Here is a 22,629-nt window from a genome sequence, read left to right as displayed (position 1 = left end):
ATTAGTCCCACAATGTAGGAATTTCACCACCGCAATCTAACCCATCCATGCAGTGAAACACATACACACTAGCGAACGCACACTTGCCTGGAGCGGTGGGCAGCCCTATCCGCAGCACCCGGGGAGCAGTTGGGGGTTAGGTGCCTTGCTCCTCGAGTGTTCTACTGCTTTTATACAACAGTTAAATAAATAAAGTAATAAATTAATAAACTGGGCCGTAAACGCGGCGTTTAATATGTTTTAATGTTCGCAGTTCCTTCACCAAATTATAGTTCCTTAACAAGCAGCTTGTTGCTACGTCAGAGTAATGAACGCCGCCCACTCGCTGCTCAGTCTGCTGTAAGCCTCGCCTTTTGAAGGACAGACTGAGCCATAAAACTGCCACAATATCAAGTTCAGCTCAGTTTTGTCAGTTTTTGCCAGATCAGTATTAATGTTGTTTTGTTCCAGTCAGTCTGTAAAACATCTTACAGCCCATTTAGTTTGGCAAATGGTGTTGGGTTCATTTCTGGCTGATTCCAGGTTGTTTAGCTGTTCTTCTGTCTCAGCTGCCGACTGAAAAGCTGCTCAGTGGTGATGACAGTTTGGGAATTTAGTGTCGTCTCATCTTCAGAGTCTGACCAAATCGGCTGTCGGTCAAATGTGATCTTAAAAGTGTCCGTTTTCTGTTTGTGGCAAAGTAAGAAGTAAAAACGTTCAGATGGCTTGAGCGTCTCCTACAGCTGTCAGTCGTTGCTTAGCAACAGCGTCTCAGCAGAGTGATAGTGTTTGTGAAAAACCTGTGACGTTATGGTGAAATAACAGCAGTCAGAACGCTTCTCAACCAATCAGCTTGCGTGGCCGGAACTAACTGTTGTATAAAATCTGAATAATCGATTATTCGTTTCAGTAATCGATAGATTATTCGCCTATCAAATTAATCGTTTGTTGCAGGCCCTATTATTAACATTATCACACATGTCAATCACAAAATTATTGTTCTATTTAAATCTAGTCCCCATCTCTGCTGTTTAATGTTCACATCTAGTTATGGTTAGACTGCAGGACAGTGCTGGGAGTGTAGTGGTGATACGGCTTCGTTCGCGTTGTTCACCGTAAACAAATAAATCTCTCACGCAGACAGAACTTTGACCTTCCTGGGAGACGTAATAATCAGATTAATCAGTTATAAGTATAATTGTCAGTGACAGATTCAGCTGCAGTAAGAATCTCAATAACAGTGACTGTAATGTACAATAATAAGTCTCTCTCTCTCTCTCTCTCTCTCTCTCTCTCTCTCTCTCTCTCTCTCTCTCTCTCTCTCTGCAGGTGAAGTGTAGAACAGTACAGGTGCTGATATGAGCAGAGAGGTGGTGACGACCCCTCCTCCGCCCAGCGCGGGTCAGAAGGAGAGGTACTTCGACCGAATCAACGAGAACGACCCGGAGTACCAGCGCAGCCGCAACATGTCGCCCGACCTGCGCCAGGACTTCCACATGATGGAGCAGAAGAAGAGAGTTACACAGATACTCCAGAGCCCTGTAAGAATCCTTCCCCCCTTCCGGACCACCAGATCCTTGCACGCACGTCTGAATGCAATTGCTGCACCATTTAAGGCTTGTCTCATACATGCATCCCACATATTTGTGGTGTATTTTCACTGTTAAAAGTTTTTAGAAAACCACTGTATTATCTTAGTTTCACGTTGTTTCAGTGTATTATGGTCGTTTTCTTCAGTGAAGAATTAGGGGTGGGTGATTAATAAATAATTGCCCCCCTCTTTGAAGGCATATGATGCCCTAAATGTAACTAAAGCCCAGCAGTGAGGAGCTGAACTTTACCCTCCTCTGCTGTCACTGCAGACTGGCAGGGTCGCCTACAGAGCAGCGCTGGTAGCTGTTAATGAAGTGATGCTCTTTTTATTTGAGGGTCTCATTTCATAGAGGAAGATTTCAACCACTACAGCTTGTAACTCAGTTCCAAGGAGCAAAGTCACACTTGAAAACAAGGGGTAGGGGTAAAAATAAGAAGTGAGATTTGGCCCAAATGACCCTTCCAAGCATTCTGACCAGTCATAGCTCCAGATGAGTTTCTGTGGGAGTTTAGATGAAAATAAAAAAAACTGTTTTGCAGGCCGATCTTTGACCACATCACTGTTTTAATGTGAGTAATATGATTAAAAGCGTGTCATGGTCACAGTACTATTATGTTGTTCACACTGTGCAGCTCTAATGATGCTGAACGCCAGAGAATAACAGCTGCAGTACAATCATAAACCCAGTGTAACCAGCCTGGCCTACCACACCCACCTTTCACACACACAGTACAATACTAGTCTCTCCAGCAAGACCCTGAAGTGTGTCTGTGGGCTGCGGTGGAGGGTGATTTACTGCAGTTCAGAGAGCACTGCAGTCTCACTGCTGAGACCTACCAGAGCTGACCAGTGAGGGCGAGAGGAGGAAGAGAAGAGCTGCTGTAGAAAATAACAGCTCTGTTTTTGATTTGTGTGAGGCAGATTTGAATCTGGACTCTTGTTGTGACGGCTATGCGAGAAAAGCTGAACCTGTCCTTCCTCAGGGTATATTTAGGCCCAATCCTCTGTTATTTTTACCCCAACCCATTGTTTTCGAGTGTCTCCTAAACCCCTTAGAACTGAGTTACAGGCTGTAGTGTGCCCCTAAACGTGAACACCCAAAACAATAGGCTAAGGGCTCGGTGGCAGGGGCGAGGGGTGAACTGGGATTGAGCCTGACTGTCTGAAGTTTGCTTCTTTAGTTTTGCACTGGAGCTGTGAGCCTAATGTAGCTAATTATTATTTACACTTGAGTTTCTGATGCATTTCCTTGGTTTTGATGTGTGTTTGGGGTCATTATCCTGCTGAAAGGTCCACCCACAGCAGCTTTCTGGCACAGGCTGACAGATTTTGGGCTAAACTCTTCTACTTCTATTTATCATGCCGTTGAGCCCCTGGAGCAGGAGCAGCGCTAAAGCACCGGTGATCCACCACAGTCCTTTTTTCCACCAAGTGTGATGGTGCGCATGACTAGACAGTTTTTTTTTGTCTCATCAGACCAAACCACACGATTCCATTTGTAGTTGCAAAGTTTAGGTGCTGCTGCTCCTCCAAACATTATTGAGGAACATTTAAATCATATAGATTGTTTGAATGTGTTTGTTCAGTTTTTAAGAAGATCATTAACTCTGATCAGCTCTCAGCTTCATTATTAGAGCGAGACGAAGGAGAAAAAGGCGAGATGAGCTGCTTTTCCACCGTTTACAGGCTTTAACTTCTGTTCGGCGCTGTTGCCATGGTAACGCTGAATGATGGTCACACGCAGTGGGGAAAAAGCACGATTTCCGATCTGAACGTCACATTAAGGTCGCATTGCCACGAATCAGATAGGTATCCGATCCAGGACCTCATATGAAAGTGACTCAGGTTGGATTTGAAAAGATCAGATTTGTCCACACAGCTCTGAAAACATCAGATCTGAGTCATATTAGGGCAAAAAAAGATTTGTGCCACTTCAGCCTGGTAATGTGAAGTCGATTATTCGTTGCACCCCTCTGTTAGTGTTTCTGTGAGATCAGACAAGTAATTCTTTATGGCCTGTTGTTGCAGCTTGGTGTCCATATATGTTCAGGTTTCTGTGACGTGGCTCTGTAAATCAGAAGCCTTCCGGGTCCGTGTTGTTGATCTTTAGGGGTGTGTGTCTGTCTGAGCTTCGTGTCGTGAGCGGTTGAAGCAGCAGTGTCTTAATTACATGTTGTCCGATGGTCTGTAAGCTGTAGTTGAGGCCAGGAGGAGTTTACTGGGCTTGAGGCTCGTCTGTCTTTTCTCAGCTTCTGAAGGAACAGAGAAAACCAGCAGTGTTAAAGTGAGCGGCATTATTTCTGTATATTTTTATATATATATTTTATATGCTTATATACACTTCGGTATTACTGAATGAAAGGAAAGCGGCGACATCAGTAAAGCAGTAAACGAGTGCAGTAAGTTCAGTCTAATCAGACTGAAGTGAGTGTAGATGAATGGAGTGAGGAAAACCGCAGGGCTAAACTGGTTTATGAGCAAAACTAAATTTACTCTGTGGTCACTCATTCAAATTAGGGAAGTCTTGTCTTGGACATTTTTCTTCCTGGAGTGTTTCTTTTCCCTGTGGTGTAAATCTCTGAGCTGAGTTACAATCCTTAGGATACAATTCAGTCCATCATGAAAGATTTTATATAGATATAGATGTTTTATGTTCTATAAATTCCATAGAATAAAGACAATAAAAAGTTAGAGTACTTTATTAGACGCTATAATAAATAATCATTGATTTTTTCTTTTTTTTTTGGTCTATGTAAATAAGAATGCTATAAGTTGATTTAATAAGTGGGTCATTCTACAGAAACGTCCACTTTATCTCTCCACAGGTGTCACTGGTGTTACTGATCCACATTGGTGTTACACATAATAAAGGGAACACCAGAGAGATTTTTAAATGCATTTTACTAAACGGCTGCTACAGAGCATCAAACCACATGTTGTCAGTCATGGAATATCCACTAAAATATGTAATTTAATCCATTTGTATTCTATTTTTTCACAATTACCTCAGAATAAAGTCGGTCACACCAGTGACTTCAGCTGAAAGCTTCATATGAAATCATGAGCTAAATGAGAAAATCTCTGATAACTGAAAGACTCAGTGGACTCACCATGAGCTTTTCTTCATAGATCCTCAGAAAACAGGTAAAAGGAAGTCAAGTGATGTCATCAGTGTGATTTTTATTTCAAAATAAGAGATTTTTTGTTGCGCAGTAACACCAGTGACACGACTCCTGGGGACCACAGCTTTATTATATATTTTATAATATTTATTTGCTATTTGTTTTCTTTGTCATTTAATTTATATATTCCATAGTCATGTATAGATTATTGTAGTTAAAATGGCAGAAAAACATTTTTTTCTTCAAAATATGGCCTCAGCCTTCACACATGACTGTGAGGACGAGCTCTTCTGTGGTGCTTGGAATTCTATATAATTGATTTAAAAACAAATATTGATAAATTGAGGCTCAAGAAGGTGTAATTGTTAAAATAACTTATTGTTTTATTTTCAAATATAAATAAATTGTAACCCAAACATGATTTTCAGGTGTAATATATCTGTAAACACCAGGGACACAAAAATGGACGTTTCCATAGAATCCATAGAGTCAAATACATGACGCATAACATAACATAATACTGCAGCACTTTCTTTATCTGAATATATTTTCATTGCGTCAAAATAAAATTAATTTAGGCACTTATTCCTCCCTAATGCTAGAAATGTCATGCGATATATGCAGATGAACTATTAAGCTATTAAAAGGCTAACTTTCTTCGAATGTCATGTGGTGCAACGGATGATAACGGGGGGGTTGATACAGGTTCTCAGTAGACGTAGTAAGTAAATATTTTACTTTAAAATACTTTTTTGTTACAGTAATGTGTGGGTGTCCCACCTGACATTTTCTGAATGGTAACATTTTGAGAATCCTGTTCAAAAATAAATGTAAACCATTATGAAAGCTGTGAAATCAAATGATTGAATAGATTCTTGCATCTTTTTTAATTCTTTTTATTAGGATTTTTTTAAATTATCATTATCTTTCAAATCCTCATTCATAATTGACACTTAAAACATTCTGAAGTTTGTGAAGCTCACTTTTAGAATGATGCATTTCTAGTGCTAATCTAGCCCACAATTTGAATATGTAACTCTGCCTGAGAAAATAGACTCAAACTTAAACTCAAATCTTCTGCGTTCACACACACACACCTGAAATGGATGGAAAGAATCAGAACCTGAATCCACATGTTTATCTTGCGCTTTCTAGCGCTAATCTAGCCCACAATTTTCATAATCTCTAACTTTGCTTGAGGAAAAAAAAAGACACAAACTTAATTACTTAATAAACCCAAATCTCCTGCGTTCACACACACATGAAATGGATTGAAAGAATCTGAATCCGTATGTTAATCCGCATGTTTGAATGAGTTCTGAGTGGTAATATTAACTCTGGCAGGCTGTTATTGCTGGTGTTGACCGTGACTGCTAAAGGGGTCAGCCAGGGTTCTCTCATGTGGACGTCGTCTAAGGCTCTGTGACAGTGGGTTTGGGGGCGAGAGGTGGGCGGGGCTTCTTTTAGCCAGTACCTGCTTCATTTATTTAAGCCTGGATCAGTTCTGATCCACTGGATCTACATCCGTGTTTGAAACCGTAGATTTTTTTCGTTTAACGTTAACAAACCTGTCTGGGGGGAAAATCTCTGAAGTAAACTGTCTCGTTTTTTATCCGCCAGTTTTATGATAATAACAGCCTGTGTTACTGCTGTGTGTGTGTGTGTGTGTGTGTGTGTGTGTGTGTGTTGTGATGAGGTAACTATCACTCCAGCTGTGTGTGAGTGTCGAGTGTGGGCGTGTCCAGTTGTTTGTGTGTTGGTCAGTGTTGATGTTTCCCACGCTCAGTGTTACTCAGCGCTGCCGGCTCTAAATCAGAGAGAAGAGCTCAGTCTGGAGGCGTCTGAACTGGTTTAGCTCTTTCAGTGTCAACAAGCTTAGAAGAGCAGTCTTAAACATGTTTAAAGGGGGGGCGGGGTGTGGATGCACTTGGGGGGGGCTCGGACCCCTGAGTGAGGTGCGAGGAGAGAAAAACTTCAGCTTTAGATCAACATGAATTTCACTGGAAACACAAGCAGCTCAAGATGCTCTCAGTGATTCACAGTAGTGTTTCCAGTTATTTCTCCCTCACTCGCGCTCTCTCTCTCTCGCTCTCTCTCTCTCTCTCTCTCTCTCTCTCTCTCTCTCTCTCTCTCTCTCTCTCTCTCTCTCTCTCTCTCTCTTCTCATTTCCTCTCTTTCTCTCGCTTTGCTTGATTTCTTTCTCACTCCTTTTTTTATTATTCGTCTTTTTCTTTACACTCCTTTTTCTTTCTTTCCTTCCTTTTTCTTTTTTCTTAACCCTTGTTTCTTTCTTTCTCTCCTTTGTTTTTTCTTCACACATTACTTTCCCTCTGTTTTCTCTTTTCTTTCTCACTTTTTCTTTGTCCTTCTTTTCCTTCTTTCTTCCTTTTTCGTTCGTGTTCGTTCGTTCTTTCTTTCTTTCTTCACTCATTTTTCTTTTTCCTTCTTTCGTTTGTTTCTTTCCATTCTTTTCCTTCTTTCTTTTTGTTTCTTTTGTTTCCTTTATTTTCATCTCTCTCTCTCTCCCTCTCTCTCTCTCTCTCGCTCTCGCTCTCTCTTTCTCTCTTTCTCTCTCTCTCTCTTTTTTCTCTCTCTCTCTTTTTCTCTCTCTTTCTCTCTTTTTTCTCTCTCTCTCTTTTTTCTCTCTCTCTCTCTCTCTCTTTTTCTCTCTTTTCTCTCTTTTTCTCTCTCTCTCTCTCTTCTCTCTCTCTCTCTCTCTCTCTCTCTCTCTCTCTCTCTTTTCTCTCTCTCTCTTTTTTCTCTCTTTTTCTCTCTCTTTTTTCTCTCTCTTTTTTCTCTTTTTCTCTCTTTTTTTCTTTTTTTCTCTTTTTTTCTCTCTCTTTTTTCTTTCTCTCTCTTTTTTCTTTCTCTCTTTTTTTTCTCTCTCTCTCTCTCTTTCTCTCTCTCTCTCTTTTCTCTCTCTCTCTCTTCTCTCTCTCTCTCTCTCTCTCTCTCTCTCTCTCTCGTTTGACAGTACAGGATCCTCAGTTAAAGCTCTATAATCCTCTGGCCAGTTTGATGTGATTTTGCTGCTGTGTTGTTTACGTCATCTTGCGTAGGTAATCAGGCCGACCCAGCCAGCTAAAACACACACACATACGCGCGCGCGCGCGTGTGTGTGTGCGCGCGCGTGTGTGTGTGTGTGTGCGCGTGTGTGTGTAAGCTGTCTGTGAGCTGCGGGACGTTTGCGAGCGCTGCCGTTTTGTCCCCCGTCTCTCGGTCTGGTTGTGCTGCGGTGTTGATGACTCTAACCACTCCAGCGAGGGTGTTTAGAGGAGCTCAGGGTGACGGTCGCCTCAGAACACAGTCCTAAAACATTCACGCCGCTCTCGATCTCACCTCCTGCTCCCGTTTCACTGACTCCTCCTCACCCTACATAACACGGGGGGGTCACCTTCCGAGGACATGTTTAAAAAGTTTAAAAATGTCTCAAGCATTTAAACAAAGACTGTGGCCCTGGTGGTCAGTATGCAAAGTAGCCAGACAGGATAGCGGTCTGCGCTGAGCTCTGTGCTGTACTGCTGTCGGAGTAACCTGGTGTTTTAGCTGGCTGGGTCCTCTGGTGCCAACTTGATTACCTAATGTAAGATGACGTAAACAACACAGCAGCCACAAATCAAACCACACTGGCCCGAGGCTGGTTTAGCTAAAACCGCGTCCTCCTGTCCTGTCAAGTATGATGTTTTTCTGACTGATATCTGATTTCACTAGCAGCTGCGTTATTTTGACGACATTACAGTTTACAGAAATAAGCTTTCTTTCTTTCTTTCTTTCTCTTTCTTTTCAGGCTTCTCTCTCTCTTTCATATTCTTTCTTTCTCTCCTTTCTTTCTTCGTATTTCTGCCTTGCAGCCAGTAAACTTACAGAGGAAGACGTGACGTAACTAACATAAAACTCAAACTTCATGCTGCAGCTGTTTTAAACATTGTGCAACTTTATCTGAAAATATGAACGTACACCATCTAGAATATGAAGAATATTTAAATCCTTCATTTCATCAAGCATGTAGTTTCAGTACTGCTCCAAAAGTGTTTCGCTGCGTCTCGCTGTGCTGTGTTAAACGCTTCTCGCTTATTTCCGGTACCGCCGTCTGTTTCGCACATGCTCAGACTGAGAAATCCGAAAGAAATCAGAGTGAGTTTACATGCACTGAGTGATCTGATGACTGAGCTGAAACCCAGCCTCTTTATCAGATTTCTAGATCTTACTCCGATCTAAGAAATCAGTGTGCTGTTTACACGACCATTTGAATAATCAGATAACTGCAGGAATCTAATTATGATCGGATTATTAAGTGCATGTAAACACACTCATTGATTTCAAATCTGTTTTTGAACCATTAATTTGACCTTCAGTTTCGAGTATTTTGTTCTTTTCTCATTCAAAGAGAAAAGCCTGGTCTTGTATGGCTGGAAAAGACTGCCCGGCAGTGCTGCCAAGATGGCCACCAAGTGGACAGACTTTGCTATAAGGACTTTGACGCTCAACAGAGCAGCTGTATTATGGAGTTTTTGTCCTCTTATTAGAGTAAGACCTTGTAGTAGAGATGCACGTGCTTAGTAACTGAACAACCTGGAAAATATATATATTTTTGAGTGTTATTTGAACTTAACTGTGAAACGTTCGCCTGGCTATGAGTTTTGGATTACCTCTCCCATTTTGAGGTGTCTGTGGATACTTTCCTGTAAGCCCTCAGTAGTATCTCCTCCCTCCTCTGTCTCACAGCTGTCAGCATGTAGGTTTAAATGCTAATTTTGTTGTGTGTTTTTTTTTTTTTGCTTGCTCGAATGGGTAATGGGCAATTCTTTGCTCGTTCTGCAAACAGTGCTAGCAAATATAGCGAACACTGAAGCCTTTCAGACCACCCTAATCGATCTGAGAGAACGCTGGAGCAGCTCAATACATACTTTAAGCTGAATGAACTGGTGTCGGTCTGTGCCGGCCTGCCTTCCCAAACACTTAACCGTTGCTATAGAAAAGCAACCAGAGGCCAGAGAGAGTGTCGTGCCCAAGGCTCCGCTAATGCAGGCACAGAAATGCATACTGGGATACCCCAGCGTGAAGGTTTACGGGGCTGCATGGTTCAGCCAAGCTCAGCAGCAGCTTCCGATGGCTTTCAAGTGGGTGGATGAAGGTCAGCAGTGTTTGGCTGGCAGTAGTTCATTCTGGAGGCCTGAAATGATACTCAAATCTTGATTTTCATTTGACAGTATGACTGTGACGATTACAGGATCTTCTCCCTTTACACCCAGCATTCTCCCCATTTTAGTCATGCTGTTGAGGGTAAACAAACATGTTGTGCTCCTTTACTAATTATGTATTTTTCATCAGTGTAAAATGGATGTTGATGTAACTTTCTGCTCCACTGTGTGTATGAATGGCCAGTGGATGAGACCATGTGCGAAGCAGGCCTTGTTGCCAATTCTGTTGGCACCTAACAGACTGCCATCATGCTGAGTTATGGCAGAGAGGGAGGGCCATCATACCCACCCAGAGAGACCAAGGCCGTTTATGCTCTCTTAGACTCGTGGTTGGGGCTGGGCAGCATGGTGATATTTATCTTTTTTATTGTGATAAATTGTCATATGCTTTTCTGAGCATATTGTGGATATTGTCAGTATTTAAAAACACTGCGTTTTATTACTAAGTGAGCATAATTAGTCCTGTTTAATTAGATGTAGCGCAGTGCAGTTTGTGAAACATTGAATAAAATCACTGTAGTTGTAGGTTTGTTGTTGGTGCTATTGGTGGTGTTGATGGTGGTGGTGTTGGTTATGTTTTGTCTGTTGTGACTCTTTTTAAATTTCAGAAAAACTGTTTAACTTGATGCATATTGTGCATCATGAAAATGTCTCGAAGTATCGTGATATGATATTTTGCTGACATTGCCCACCCCTGTCCCCAGCTATGGATGGCTCTGGCGCCCCCTTCAATTGAACTATCAATTTTCTGAAAATAGGCTAAACGTTTGGACAGTCCAGCCTTTGCAGAGCTTAAAGTACCGATATGTAGAGCTGTGGAATAAAATTAGGCTTTGGTTATTGAGCTGTTGGTGGGGATGGCATAGATTCGAGAGCCAGTATCCAAAAGAAACTGCTGGATTTCAAATCAGAGGCAAAAAAAGATCTGCTCAACACGCTTAGAGGTGACAACTGCCAATTCTGTTACGTCACTAAACAGATGCCACTGTTGATGGGGGAGTGCGGGAGGCCCATCCTACACACCCAGAGAGAGCGAGGACCAGTATGCTCTTCTGGACCTCTTGCCATAGATAACTTTGGCTGACATCGGCTGATAACTTTGTCCTTATGATGTAGAATTTAATTTTATTTCCCCATAGTTGTAAGTAAACAGTGCTAAACTGACTGATATGGTTTGTCAGTTCTCATTTATCACGATTTTTAAACTTAAATAATCAGCAGAAACTCTAAAATGGTCTTAAATAGTTTTTGATTTTAGAGCTGATACCAGAGCTCCCCAGGATTATTCTGTTTCATTAGTTCTGTTCATAAATTTTCTTTTTCTTTTTCTTGCCAAAGGTTAGATTTGAATTAAGGTTAGTTTTCTTTGTAAAGCGTATAACGATTCACAAATTCAGCTTGTGTTTTTACCATATGGATGAAAAAGTGCTAATTATCGTCAGCAATGTTGATGGTCACTAATATTAGCTGATATCAGCCAACCGATATGCCAGACAGACCCTTTTTTCCCCACACAGGATCTGGTTTCTGATGCATTTGGTGAATGTTCCTTCCTGACTTGGTGTCACTAGATCTCCATGCCAGCTGTGGTTGTTGTGGCATGTCAGAGTGACTTGTAGCATATTTGCGAAATGGGAGTGCGTTCATGTGGTGTGGCTTCAAGTCAGACATCAAAAGGCTCTACAGATACTGTACTATTTACACATACTCTCTAATTATTAGTTGTTGGAGCATGTTTACAGTAGACGCTGGCTGTGATCTTGACCGTGAGGTCACAACACTCACCTGACACCTATCATTACGGTCTCTGAGCAGGCTGTCATCATCCCGGAGTCACAGGACAGGCAGGACGGCTGATCTGAGATCAGGTTCCCTGATTACCTTTCAGTCTTTAAAGTATGTGTAGCAGAAAGTAGAAGCAGCCACTGCGCTATGACTGTAAAGCGAGTGTCTAAGTTGCTGTTAGAGCTGCAGGGCAAGTATGCATCTCATACTTGGGGTGTAATGCGGCAGCGTTCATGCTAGAACCACAGAACTTTTACTCGAGTAGGTTGCTCGTTTATCCAATTCGCTTTGTAATCTTGATACAGCGTTCATTCATACATTTTTTTTTAACATAGGAATGAATGGGGGAAATGCGTTAACATTCTGAAACATTTTACAAATGTTTTTGGACGCTTATGTCACAATCCTGCAAGTATGCTAGCAACACCTTGGTAACCACCTAGGATACCACAGCAATGGCCTCATGGCACCCATCTGGGATACCACAGCAATGGCCTCACGACACCTTAGCACCCACTTGGGATTCAGCAGTGGCCTTGTGACAGCTTGGCACCCACCTGGGATACCACAACAATGGCTTGCGACACCTTAGCACCCATCTGGGATACCGCAGCAATGGCCTCACAGCACCTTAGCACCCACCTGGGATACCACAGCAATACTTCGTGACACCTTAGCACCCACCTGGGATACCGCAGCAATGGCCTCACAGCACCTTAGCACCCATCTGGGATAGCGCAGCAATGCCTCACAACACCTTAGCACCCACCTGCGACGCCACAGCAGTGGCCTCACAACAGCTTAGTACCCACTTGGGATTCAGCAGTGGCCTTGTGACAGCTTGGCATCCACCTGGGATACCACAGCAATGCCTCAGGACACCTTGGCACCCAGCTGGGATAGCACAGCAACAGCCTAGCAACACTTAAGCAACTACTCATATACTGTGGCAATAGCCTCGCGACACCTTAGCACCCACCTGGGATAGCACAGCAATACCTCGTGACACCTTAGCACCACCCTGGGATAGCACAGCAGTGGCCTCGCAACACCTTAGCACCCACTTGGGATACTATAGCAGTTCCCTCGTGACACATTAGCACCCACCTGGGGGACCACAGCAGTGGCCTCGTGGCACCTTAGCACCCCCCTGGTTTAGCACAGCAATGCTTCATGACCCCTTGCCACCCACCTGGGATACCTTAACAATGGCTTGCGACACCTTAGTACCCACCTGGGATAGCACTGCAATGGCCTAGTAACAGCTTAGCACCCAGCTGGGATACCACAGCAATGGCTCGCTACACTCAAGCATCGACCTTGGATACAATAGCAATGGGCTAGGAACACCTTTGCAACCACCTGGGATACAGCAGTACAAGCCTAGCAGCCACCTGGAATAACATAGCAACAGCCTAGCAACCACATAACAACTGCCAGGTTACGCCCTAACAAGCTGGAGTACCATAGCAATCTCATAGCAACTGCCTGGACTATATAAATCTAATAAAGTTATCAGAAACAATCAACGTTTTCTGCCCTGATTTCTAGTTGAATTTGCCTTCTGTTCTTTTGTATCTGTGTGAGGAGACAAGTAGTTGTGCAAACATGCATTGGAGATTTAAGCCACACTGCTGTGTGTGTGTGTGTGTGTGTGTGTGTGTGTGTGTGTGTGTCTGTCAGTCACTGACTCACTGGCCAACTACTTTGCAAGACTATGTGTGAGGAAACAGTAAGTCTGGCTGCCCAGCACTTAAGATTAACCTCTCTCTCTCTCTCTCTCTCTCTCTCTCTCTCTCTCTCTCTCTCTCTCTCTCTCTCTCTGTCTCTCTCTCTCAGGCGTTTAAGGACGAGTTGGAGGGTCTGATCCAAGAGCAGATGAATAAGGGCAACGACCCAGCCGGCCTCCTCGCCCTGCGCCAGATCGCAGACTTCTTCATGACCAGCTCCGTCGCCGGCTTCTCCACCTCCCCCCTCAGTGAGTAGCTGGGTGGTACCTTCCGTCCCCATGGCAACAGACGGCGGCTTTCCGCCAGTTTCCTCTTCTCTCCTGTACCTGCCCTACATCCACACAGCTCTCTGAAAAAAGATCCTTCCAGAGACGTGCATGAAGACAAAAGAGGAAGCAGTCAGGAAAGGCCTTGCATTCCTGCATCTCTCTTTTTTTTTCATCCATCACTCTTTCCAGCTCTCCACATGTGGTTCTGTTCTTCATCAGGCCTCCGCAATGCGGAACTAATCAGTGGAGGGTACAGTGACTTGGAGAGAGATCCCATTCACTGCTCCCCAAACAGATCGGTATGCCGCTATCAGCATAACATCCATTCTGGAATTCAGATCCGGTGGAGCTCTAGAATTCTGGAGACCTACATAAGCTGCAGAATTCCACAGGTCTTTTTTTGAGTTCTGGAATTTTTGAGGCCTGTTAAAGTTCTGAAGTTCTTGAGATCTCCATGGGCTCTGGAATTCCTGAGTTCATGGGCTTCCAAATTACACTAGAATTTCAGAGGTCTATATGAGCAGGGGGGGGTGTGGTTTGAGCTCTAAAATTCCTGAGATCTCTGTCGATTCTAGAACTCTCGAGAGCTGCTGTAGTCATGAATGAGCTCCAGAATTCCAGAGGTCTGTTTAAGCACTTGTATTCTGGAGGTGCGATTTGAGCTCTAGACTTCTAAAGATCGCTGTTCAATCTAGAATCCCAAAGTTTTGTATGATCTCTAGAATTTCAGAGGTCTATTTGAACGCTTGTATTCCGGTGGTGTGTTTGAGCTGTAGACTTCCAGAGGTCCGGATGAACTATAGAATTTCAGCTCAGTTTGAACTCTAGAATTCCTTAGAATCCTTAGAGATCTCGAACTCTCAAGAGTTGCTGTAGTCGTGTACGAGTTCCTGAATTCCGGAGGTCTGTTTGAGCACTTGTATTCTAGAGGTGTAGTTTGAGCTCTAGACTTCCAGAGGTCCAGACGAACTATAGAATTCCTGAGCTCAGTTTGAGACCAGAATTTCTTAGAATCCATGGAGATCTCGAACTCTCCAGAGTTGCTGTAGTAGTGTATGAGCTCTAGAATTCCAGAGGTCTCTGGTCTATTTGAGCACTTCTGTTCTGGTGGTGTGTTTTGACCTCTAGAATTCTCTGGATCTCTATGGACTCTAGAATTCCTGAAGTCACGTAGGAGCTCTAGAAGTTCCAAAGTCTATTTTGTGCACTTTTACCAGTATTCTGGAAAGGGTGTTTCAGGAATTCCAGAGGTGCAAATGAGCATTAGGATTATTGGTTTGTTTTGAGCTCTAGAATTCCTTAATTTTAGAATCTGAAGGTGTTTTGAGCTCTAGAAGTGCTAAGGTCTAGAATTCAAGGTCCACTTGAGAATTTTTTTTGGGTGAACTCTCCAATCTAGCTTGGCATGAAGGCTGTTTTAAGGTTAGAGCGTTGACTTAGTGACTGAATTGACAGTGGATTTTTTGGGACTGCTGTCGACGCTCCCTAAAAAATTAAACAGATTAGATCAGCAGTGATTGGCTGTGCTAACTGAACAGTGGCTGTAAGTAAGTTAGAACAGCACAGAACATTATTCCATCATGTGGTTTCGCCTGTGGTCTGTTAGTCAGCTATTTAGAGCATGTGTCTCAATTAGATTAATATTGAAATGTTGATCCTGGCCAGTATTGACATGCGTGTGTCATTCTCAAGGTCAGTGAGACTCACTATGCTAGATCTGTGTACAGAGTGTTTACTGAGCTTGTGTTTGACCGCTTGTACATAAAGCAGTAGTGTGGCACAAGGTCAGATTTACAGTTTTCTGCTTGGCTTGAATGTTGATCAGTCAAGATATGTTTAGTGTCTGAAGTCACCAGATAGCATCGTGCTAACCAACATGCCTGTATCTCCATTCCCTCAAACTGCATTAAATAATCTAATTGTATGAAATACTTTATATAAATTTATTTATATTTAAGAGGGTCACTGATTGGTGTGAGAGCTCACCGATAGGTGGCGCTAATGGAAGAGGCTAAAAATCAGAGTCAGGAAAAACCTCAAACTAAGCATGATGGCGGTTCAGCGACGGCTAAGAGCTACACTCACCACAGAACGTTTGATTCCAGCTTTCACTCGAACACCAGTCCCTCAGCGTTTTGCTCTTAGATATCCTCTAAATGTATTTTAGAATATCGGTCCACTAGCTTAATAAGGTCGGCACCTCACCGACTGTTTGCCGCTGCTGGTCCACCCTCGGACCACCCAGATTACTGTCCTACAAACAAGCTCTAACTTTTTAATGTTCCTGGACAAATTTTAAATGTACAGAGACTTTTATTTTGGAAAATAAACAAATATTACAAACAACTGAGAGGAAAAAAAAATGACTAGGCGTAATAGAAAATTATTTTATAGAAAATGTTATTGGTACAAATCCAGACACCACAGAAGAGGCTGAGTTTCTCCTTTCTGTCTTTTCAGCACCAGCTGCTCGACTTTACTCACTCAGACCTGAATTATATCTATCTAAATCTATCTATCTAAACTATCAGTCTATCTTATTATATCATCTAAACCTGTGTCAGGGCTTTAGTTAGCCAGAACTGAACATGTTCTGTTTTGAGCAGAGCTGTTATGCTAGCTAAGCTAATGCTGTCCAGCTCCTCTCTCCTAGTTAGCAGCACTATTACACATTTAGCTTTAGGCAGATGGCTTAATCCTTAGATTTTTCGAAGGATGCCTTAAAAATTTGTGCTGTGTTCTCTTATTGGGTGACCATGTAAGCGATTGCAACATTTTTGATTATTTTTGATTTTGAATTCTTATGCAAATATTACGTTTGGAGACGGTTTAAAGCTATGAAACAAGTGGATACCGCCCAACTTTGTCCAGTTAAAATGGACAAACGTGTGTCAGGTAGCTAAAGGAGTAGTAGCCGTCCTGAAGCTTGAGTTTTGTTCGTTTTTAGAGAGAAGTGTGTACAGAAAACTGTCTCTTTAGAGGTTATTTCTCCAGAAAGATATTGTCGTTAATTGCTGAACAGTCAGAACTAGATATAGTTCAGATTCTCAAAGCTTATTTCAACAGCTATAGCTTTTGATCTGGAACAGTACTTTGGGTTTTCATGCTATAGATGAACTAAAATCTTTCTTATTTGCTTTCCTTGCTTTTTCCCTGAACTGTTTATATCAGGTGAAATAAAGGAAAGCAGATGGGAAAGACGGTTAGATTTGGGATAAAGTTTAAATTTAAGATCCGAGCTAGGGTTAGGAATAGGACAAGGGCTCATCTTAGAGCCAGAACTAGGGTTAGGGTTAGGAAAATGGTTAAATGTAGGTCCAAAGTGAGGGTTGGGATTAGGTTTTGATTGTAACATAGGATTTTTGGTTAGTATTGGCATAAGTTCATATAATTGGACGCAGGTCCGATTTCTCTCCTAATGTTGCCCATCTCACCTCTCCAGGTCTGGGCATGGTGACCCCCATCAACGACCTGTTCGGCGCCGAGTCCGGCAACATGGTGAAGGGCGAGAAGCAGACGCGCTGCAAGCTGGCCAGCCTGTATCGGGTAGTGGACCTGTTCAGCTGGGCTCACTTCACCAGCTCCTACATCACTGTGAGAACCACACCACATCACGTTCGCTGTTATTGCCGAGAATTAGTTTTTATTCAGAGTTTTGGTGATTCTTGAACATTTTAAGCACTCATTCACGTCCAAACGCTGTGGCACAGAAGTCATTGTTAAATGGTAGAGTTTTACTCTCCACTTCAGACAACTGTGATGCATTTCGGGCTGAGTAGTAAAGCAGTAAAGCTGCACTGTAATAAAGCGATTTTTATGGACACTCAGCAGGAAATCAACTTAATCTGCTTTATTTAGCAATAGAACAACACAGCTGTTCATAGATGTTCTTGGACAGAAATACTCAAGTGTGTTTTTGCTTGCGTAGGTCCGGGTCAGTAAGGAACAAGACCACATTCTCATCATCCCCAGAGGACTGTCCTTCGCTGAGGCCTCTGCTTCCAATCTGGTAAACACACAGCTCTGCTTTTTATTGCCCCAGACTAGAGATGTGCCTTGTGACTAATTTTGATACTTAATTATCCAGAAAAGGGAAAAACTGTAGCCTTTGTCCCACTGTGGTCAAACTCCCTCCAGTTGGTGACGTACGTATGTGTTTGTATCAGAAGTGATATTAAAAAGACAAATATGAAACTTTGTACAGCAAATGCACATGTAAGGCAGTCACGATTGTTGTACCTGCCTTGTTATCTCAGTGTTTAGTTGGTGATGTGTTTGATTAGGGTTGGCGCGATACCACTTTTCCATTTCTGATATTGATATTATTGAAACCTTGAGTGTTGGTCAGTATCAATATTTGTTGTTTAAAAATTACTGTGCTTTAAAATAAGCAGCACTTCAGTTAAGATTATTAGATCAGCATCTTCGTTCTTTTTTTTTCCCCCTTCTGTCCAATTTGTGGTACAGCATTTTCTGCTAATATTATATATAGTATATATATTTATCGCTGCTGTCGGAACAAAACCTCATATCTCCATTTTAGTCGTTTTTCAGTTTTTGACATAATTTGAAAATATCTGTTGCTCTTTATATTTTGTGTAAATTTTGTGTAGAGTGGACCAAAAGAAACAGCCAAAAATGACTTGGAAAAATGTCTGGTTCCATTGACTTACATTAAAAGTGAAATTGTTTTTTTTTCCTTCTCCTGTAAAGTTACCATTTTGGAGATACAAGGTTTTTTAGATGCATCACGATGCAGACATGGAACATTATAAAATTTTATATATATATATATATATATATATATATATATATATATATATATATATATATATATATATATATATATATAACAAACTGTTTCATTTGTTTTCCCATGTGAAAATAAATTCACTTCATCCTCACACTTCTGCACGTCTTAATGCACAATTGCTGTTTATTTGCTGAATTTAACATATTTTTACAATTTTTTGTATCTTTTTTTCCAGTATGTTAAACTTGGCGAACAAAAAAATAATGCACTAACTTCAGCAGAAAAATGACCCGTTTTAGTTTGTTCCCTTTGGAGGATCTTAACATTTTCATTTAGACTTTCTAATTAGTCTATCAGGGGTTTTTTGGTATTGTTTTTAAACTTAATTGCTTATTACTAATATTCATGACAGCACTGAACAGAACACATATATATGAAGCCATATTTTTTTCCCTGCTTTCCGGTGCAACATTTTGAACGATAAAATCACCATTCGGCTATTCTTACCTGGAGTATTTGATTACCAGTGAACTCTGCGCTGACCTTGTGTCCTGCCCTATAAAACAGGAAAGAACAGATCTAAATCTGCACCACACCAGTTCACCTTCAGTGACTTCTTCTCCACACCAGCACACATGACTGACCTCATTGAGGGCTCGGTGATTAGCTGATGCGTCGAATCAGGTGTGCTGGAGCAGAAAAATATTTAACTCTTTAAATACTTGCCAGACCTGGAATTGCCCGTCCCTGGATTAAGAATCTGAGCCTGGAGGCATAAAAAACACAAGCATTTCCTTTCATTCTGCACTTCTCTGGCATCCTAATCTGAGGCTTATATCCTGTTTACCCACAGACGGGGAGTTGATACAGTACAGAATCTGATAGCTTTGAGCGCAGAGGGCTGCGTAGGTGTGTGCGCTTTGTGGCATGATTTGGAGGGTGAAGTGTTGGCAGACCTTGAGAGAGCCCTGCGCCGTGTGTGCCAATGCTTGGCTTGCAGTTAATCAGCCGTGAGTTTCTCCAAAATGCCGGCGCGTCTTTGATTACCTGCAGGTCGACATGCCGGCCAGGCATGTGTGTTCATGCCTTTCATTGCCTTTCATTGTATTGTAACTGTAGATGGTTTTAATCTATGGGAGCTCAAAGACGCTCTTATCTAGAATCAGCTAGAGGGCTGGAATCAGCACAGACGATTTGATCAGTTTTGCTCTTTGAACAAGAGCTGCAAAAACAAATATTGTGCTATTAGATTACTCGCTTGAATTAATCGACTGATAATCGAATAATCAGTAAACCTGAGGAGCTGAAACAGCAAAATGTTTGCGAAGGTTCTGTTCATCAAGAACTAAAGTACCTGGTGGTGCTTTGATTAGGGCCGGCCCATAATTTTGAACTAGTTAATGGATGAAAGCAGTAGCAGAAAAATAAATGATATAATAATAAATATGTATATCAGTGTTTGTTGTGCTGCAGTTTAACATTTTTACAGTGCTAGTCCACTAGAGGAGCCGTGCGTGAAGTTCAGATGTCTGTATATTTGTATATTTTATACACCGATCAGGCATAACATTATTTCTACACTCATTGTCCATTTTATCAGCTCCACTTACTATATAGGTGCACTTTGTAGTTCTACAGTTACAGACTGTAGTCCATCTGTTTCTCTGCATACTTTGTTAGCCCCGTTTTACCCTGTTCTTCAGTGGTCAGGACCCCCATGGACCCTCACAGAGCAGGTACTATTTGGGTGGTGGATCATTCTCAGCACTGCAGTAACACTGATGTGCTGGTGGTGTGTTAGTGTGTGTTGTGCTGGTCTGAGTGGATCAGACACAGCAGTGCTCCTGGAGTTTTTAAACACTGTGTCCACTCACTGTCCACTCTATTAGACACTCCTACCTTGTCAGTCCACCTTGTAGATGTAAAGTCAGAGACGATAGCTCATCTGCTGCTGCACAGTTTGTGCTGGTCATCCTCTAGTCTTTCATCAGTGGTCACAGGACGCTGCCCACAGGACGCTGTTGGCTGGATATTTTTAGTTGGTGGACTATTCTCAGTCCAGCAGCGACACAGGTGTTTAAAAACTCCAGCACCACTGCTGTGTCTGATCCACTCAGACCGGCACAGCACACACTAACACACCACCACCACGTCAGTGTTACTGCAGTGCTGAGAATGATCCACCACCCAAATACATACTGGATTTAGTGCAACACAGTATTGCAAATATTGAAAAAAAATCTGGGGGGCTCTCGAGCGGCGCAGCCATGTAAGTGTTGGCCCAAGGGTCTCAAACTCTGCCATTGAAAGGTCCACATTACAAAAACTCAGCAAATCTGTGGGTCAGCTATTTTATTTTTATTTAACATTTTGCCATGGCCTGAACGGGCCATTGTTTTTTCAAAATATGCCAAAACTGCAACAGCAAAACAGGCAACGAATAACTTACTCAAAAATAAATAATTCTAAATAAAAATATATATATAAAAAAAAAAACCTGCCTATTTGCTCGATTAAGACACCTCAGACTGTTGTAGGAGGAAGGGGTTCGGAACGCACACTAAGTTGCAGTGCATGCTGGGGACTGTAGTCCATCTTAGCGTGAAACGGGCTGATGGGAATAGAAAATTGAAACGATTTGCAGGCCGAATAGGACTGTCACGGGCGTTGATCTACACATGGGGCTTGGAGGGATGCTAGACAGCACAGGCGTCTGTTAGCTGATGTAACAGAACTGGCGGTTGGCGCTTTCCTCCGAGCGCGTTCGGCTGTCCAATGACGTTGCGTTTAGCAGTTTGAAAAGATGCGGTATCTAGCTTTCGCCCACCTAGCGCTGGTGGTATTGTGTGATTAGTGGAGTCCTAACTAGTGGGTGGAATTGTGCGACGACTAAATTGGGTAGAACTGATCAAATTTCTGAATACATAAATATCGTGATACATCATGTATTGGAAAATTTCGTAAAGTATTGCGATATTATTTTTTGCCATATCGCCCAGCTCTGAGTCTAGAAGCATTGTGACTGGCTCTTCGGCCTTACTGCAGATTTGAGGTCAGCTGCTGTTTTAAACGTTGGCTCAGGACTCTTGAACATTGTTAGAATTGCAGTAAGATTGATTCGATTTTGAAACAGACGCTTGTCTCTCGTGTTTCAGCGTGACAGCAGTTCCTTATTCTGTTCAACTTGACCTTTTCACCCTTTTGGCAGCTGCTGCTGTTTTGGTAGATTCTCGCTAGTCAGATGACGGCGGAACACAGAGTTTTAAAAGTCGTAAAAGCCTCAGGCGTCTGATAACCTTCAACAAGGGCCCTCCTTTCACGACTGAAATACTATTCAACACGGTTCCACTTTCTGTTGCCATGACGATCACGTTTGCAACAGTCGCGCATTCACCTTCATAAATACGTGGAGTTGCTGGAAAGCTCAGACTGATAAAGATCAGTCCAAGTATGAATGCTTGGGTTCTGCCAGGTGCTTTTTTATGAAAGGCTGCGCAAGTCGAGCTGGTTCCACATCTGTTGTCACACCTCTGCACAGTTGTCAGGTGTGACAGGTGTGTGTAATACATACCTTTTATAATGCTTTGACAGCGTATCAGCATTGCTGGAAATCTGAGCCCAGTCCCATTTCTTCTTTTTACCCTACCCCTTGTTTTCGAGTGTCTTCTTGCCCCTTGGAACCGAGTTACAGGGGTAGTGGTTGAAATCTTCCTCTCTGAAATGGGACCCTCAGATAAAAAGAGCATCACTTCATTAACAGCTACTAGCGCTGCTCTGTAGGCGACCCTGCCAGTCTGCAGTGACAGCAGAGGAGGGTAAAGTTCAGCTCCTCACTGCTGGGCTTTAGTTACGTTTAGGGCATCATATGCCTTCAAAGAGGGGGCAATTATTTATTATCGCCCACCACTAATTCTTCAGAGATATGAAGCTGAAGTCAGATATTCACCAGCACTTTGTTCGAATTGGGCGACAACTGTACGACAACTGCATTCTTTTCTCAGGTGCTGTTAAGTAGAGCCACCAGTGTTCTTACAGTTTGACATCATGGATTCCTCTTATCTGCCGTTTTACCCGTATCTAGATCACTGTACCGGTACCGGCACGCTTCCCTCTAAGCATTCATTTCTGGTTTTTATACATCATTTTTATGTATTATAATATAGTGATGCAATACATCGTTAGAGAGCTCGAAATCT

The 22,629-nt window shown here is 42.4% G+C and overlaps 1 protein-coding gene across 9 annotated transcripts in view; it reads left to right on the top strand.

Annotated features, from left to right (window-relative positions):
* Positions 1–22,629, top strand: part of add3a (adducin 3 (gamma) a) — a 194,152-nt gene that overhangs the window by 143,989 nt on the left and 27,534 nt on the right. For all 9 annotated transcript variants that reach the window (XM_036565150.1, XM_036565149.1, XM_036565148.1 and 6 more), the window contains 4 exons: positions 1,309–1,520; positions 13,521–13,659; positions 17,123–17,274; positions 17,609–17,689. In XM_036565150.1, the coding sequence (XP_036421043.1) occupies positions 1,338–1,520; positions 13,521–13,659; positions 17,123–17,274; positions 17,609–17,689 (555 nt within the window). In that variant the 5' untranslated portion in view covers positions 1,309–1,337. The remainder of the gene's footprint in view (positions 1–1,308; positions 1,521–13,520; positions 13,660–17,122; positions 17,275–17,608; positions 17,690–22,629) is intronic.

The sequence above is a fragment of the Colossoma macropomum genome, unplaced genomic scaffold (assembly GCF_904425465.1).
Source record: "Colossoma macropomum unplaced genomic scaffold, Colossoma_macropomum, whole genome shotgun sequence".
NCBI lineage: Eukaryota > Metazoa > Chordata > Actinopteri > Characiformes > Serrasalmidae > Colossoma > Colossoma macropomum.
Note: the sequence above shows the minus strand (reverse complement) of the source record. Positions and strands in the feature narration are given on the sequence as shown.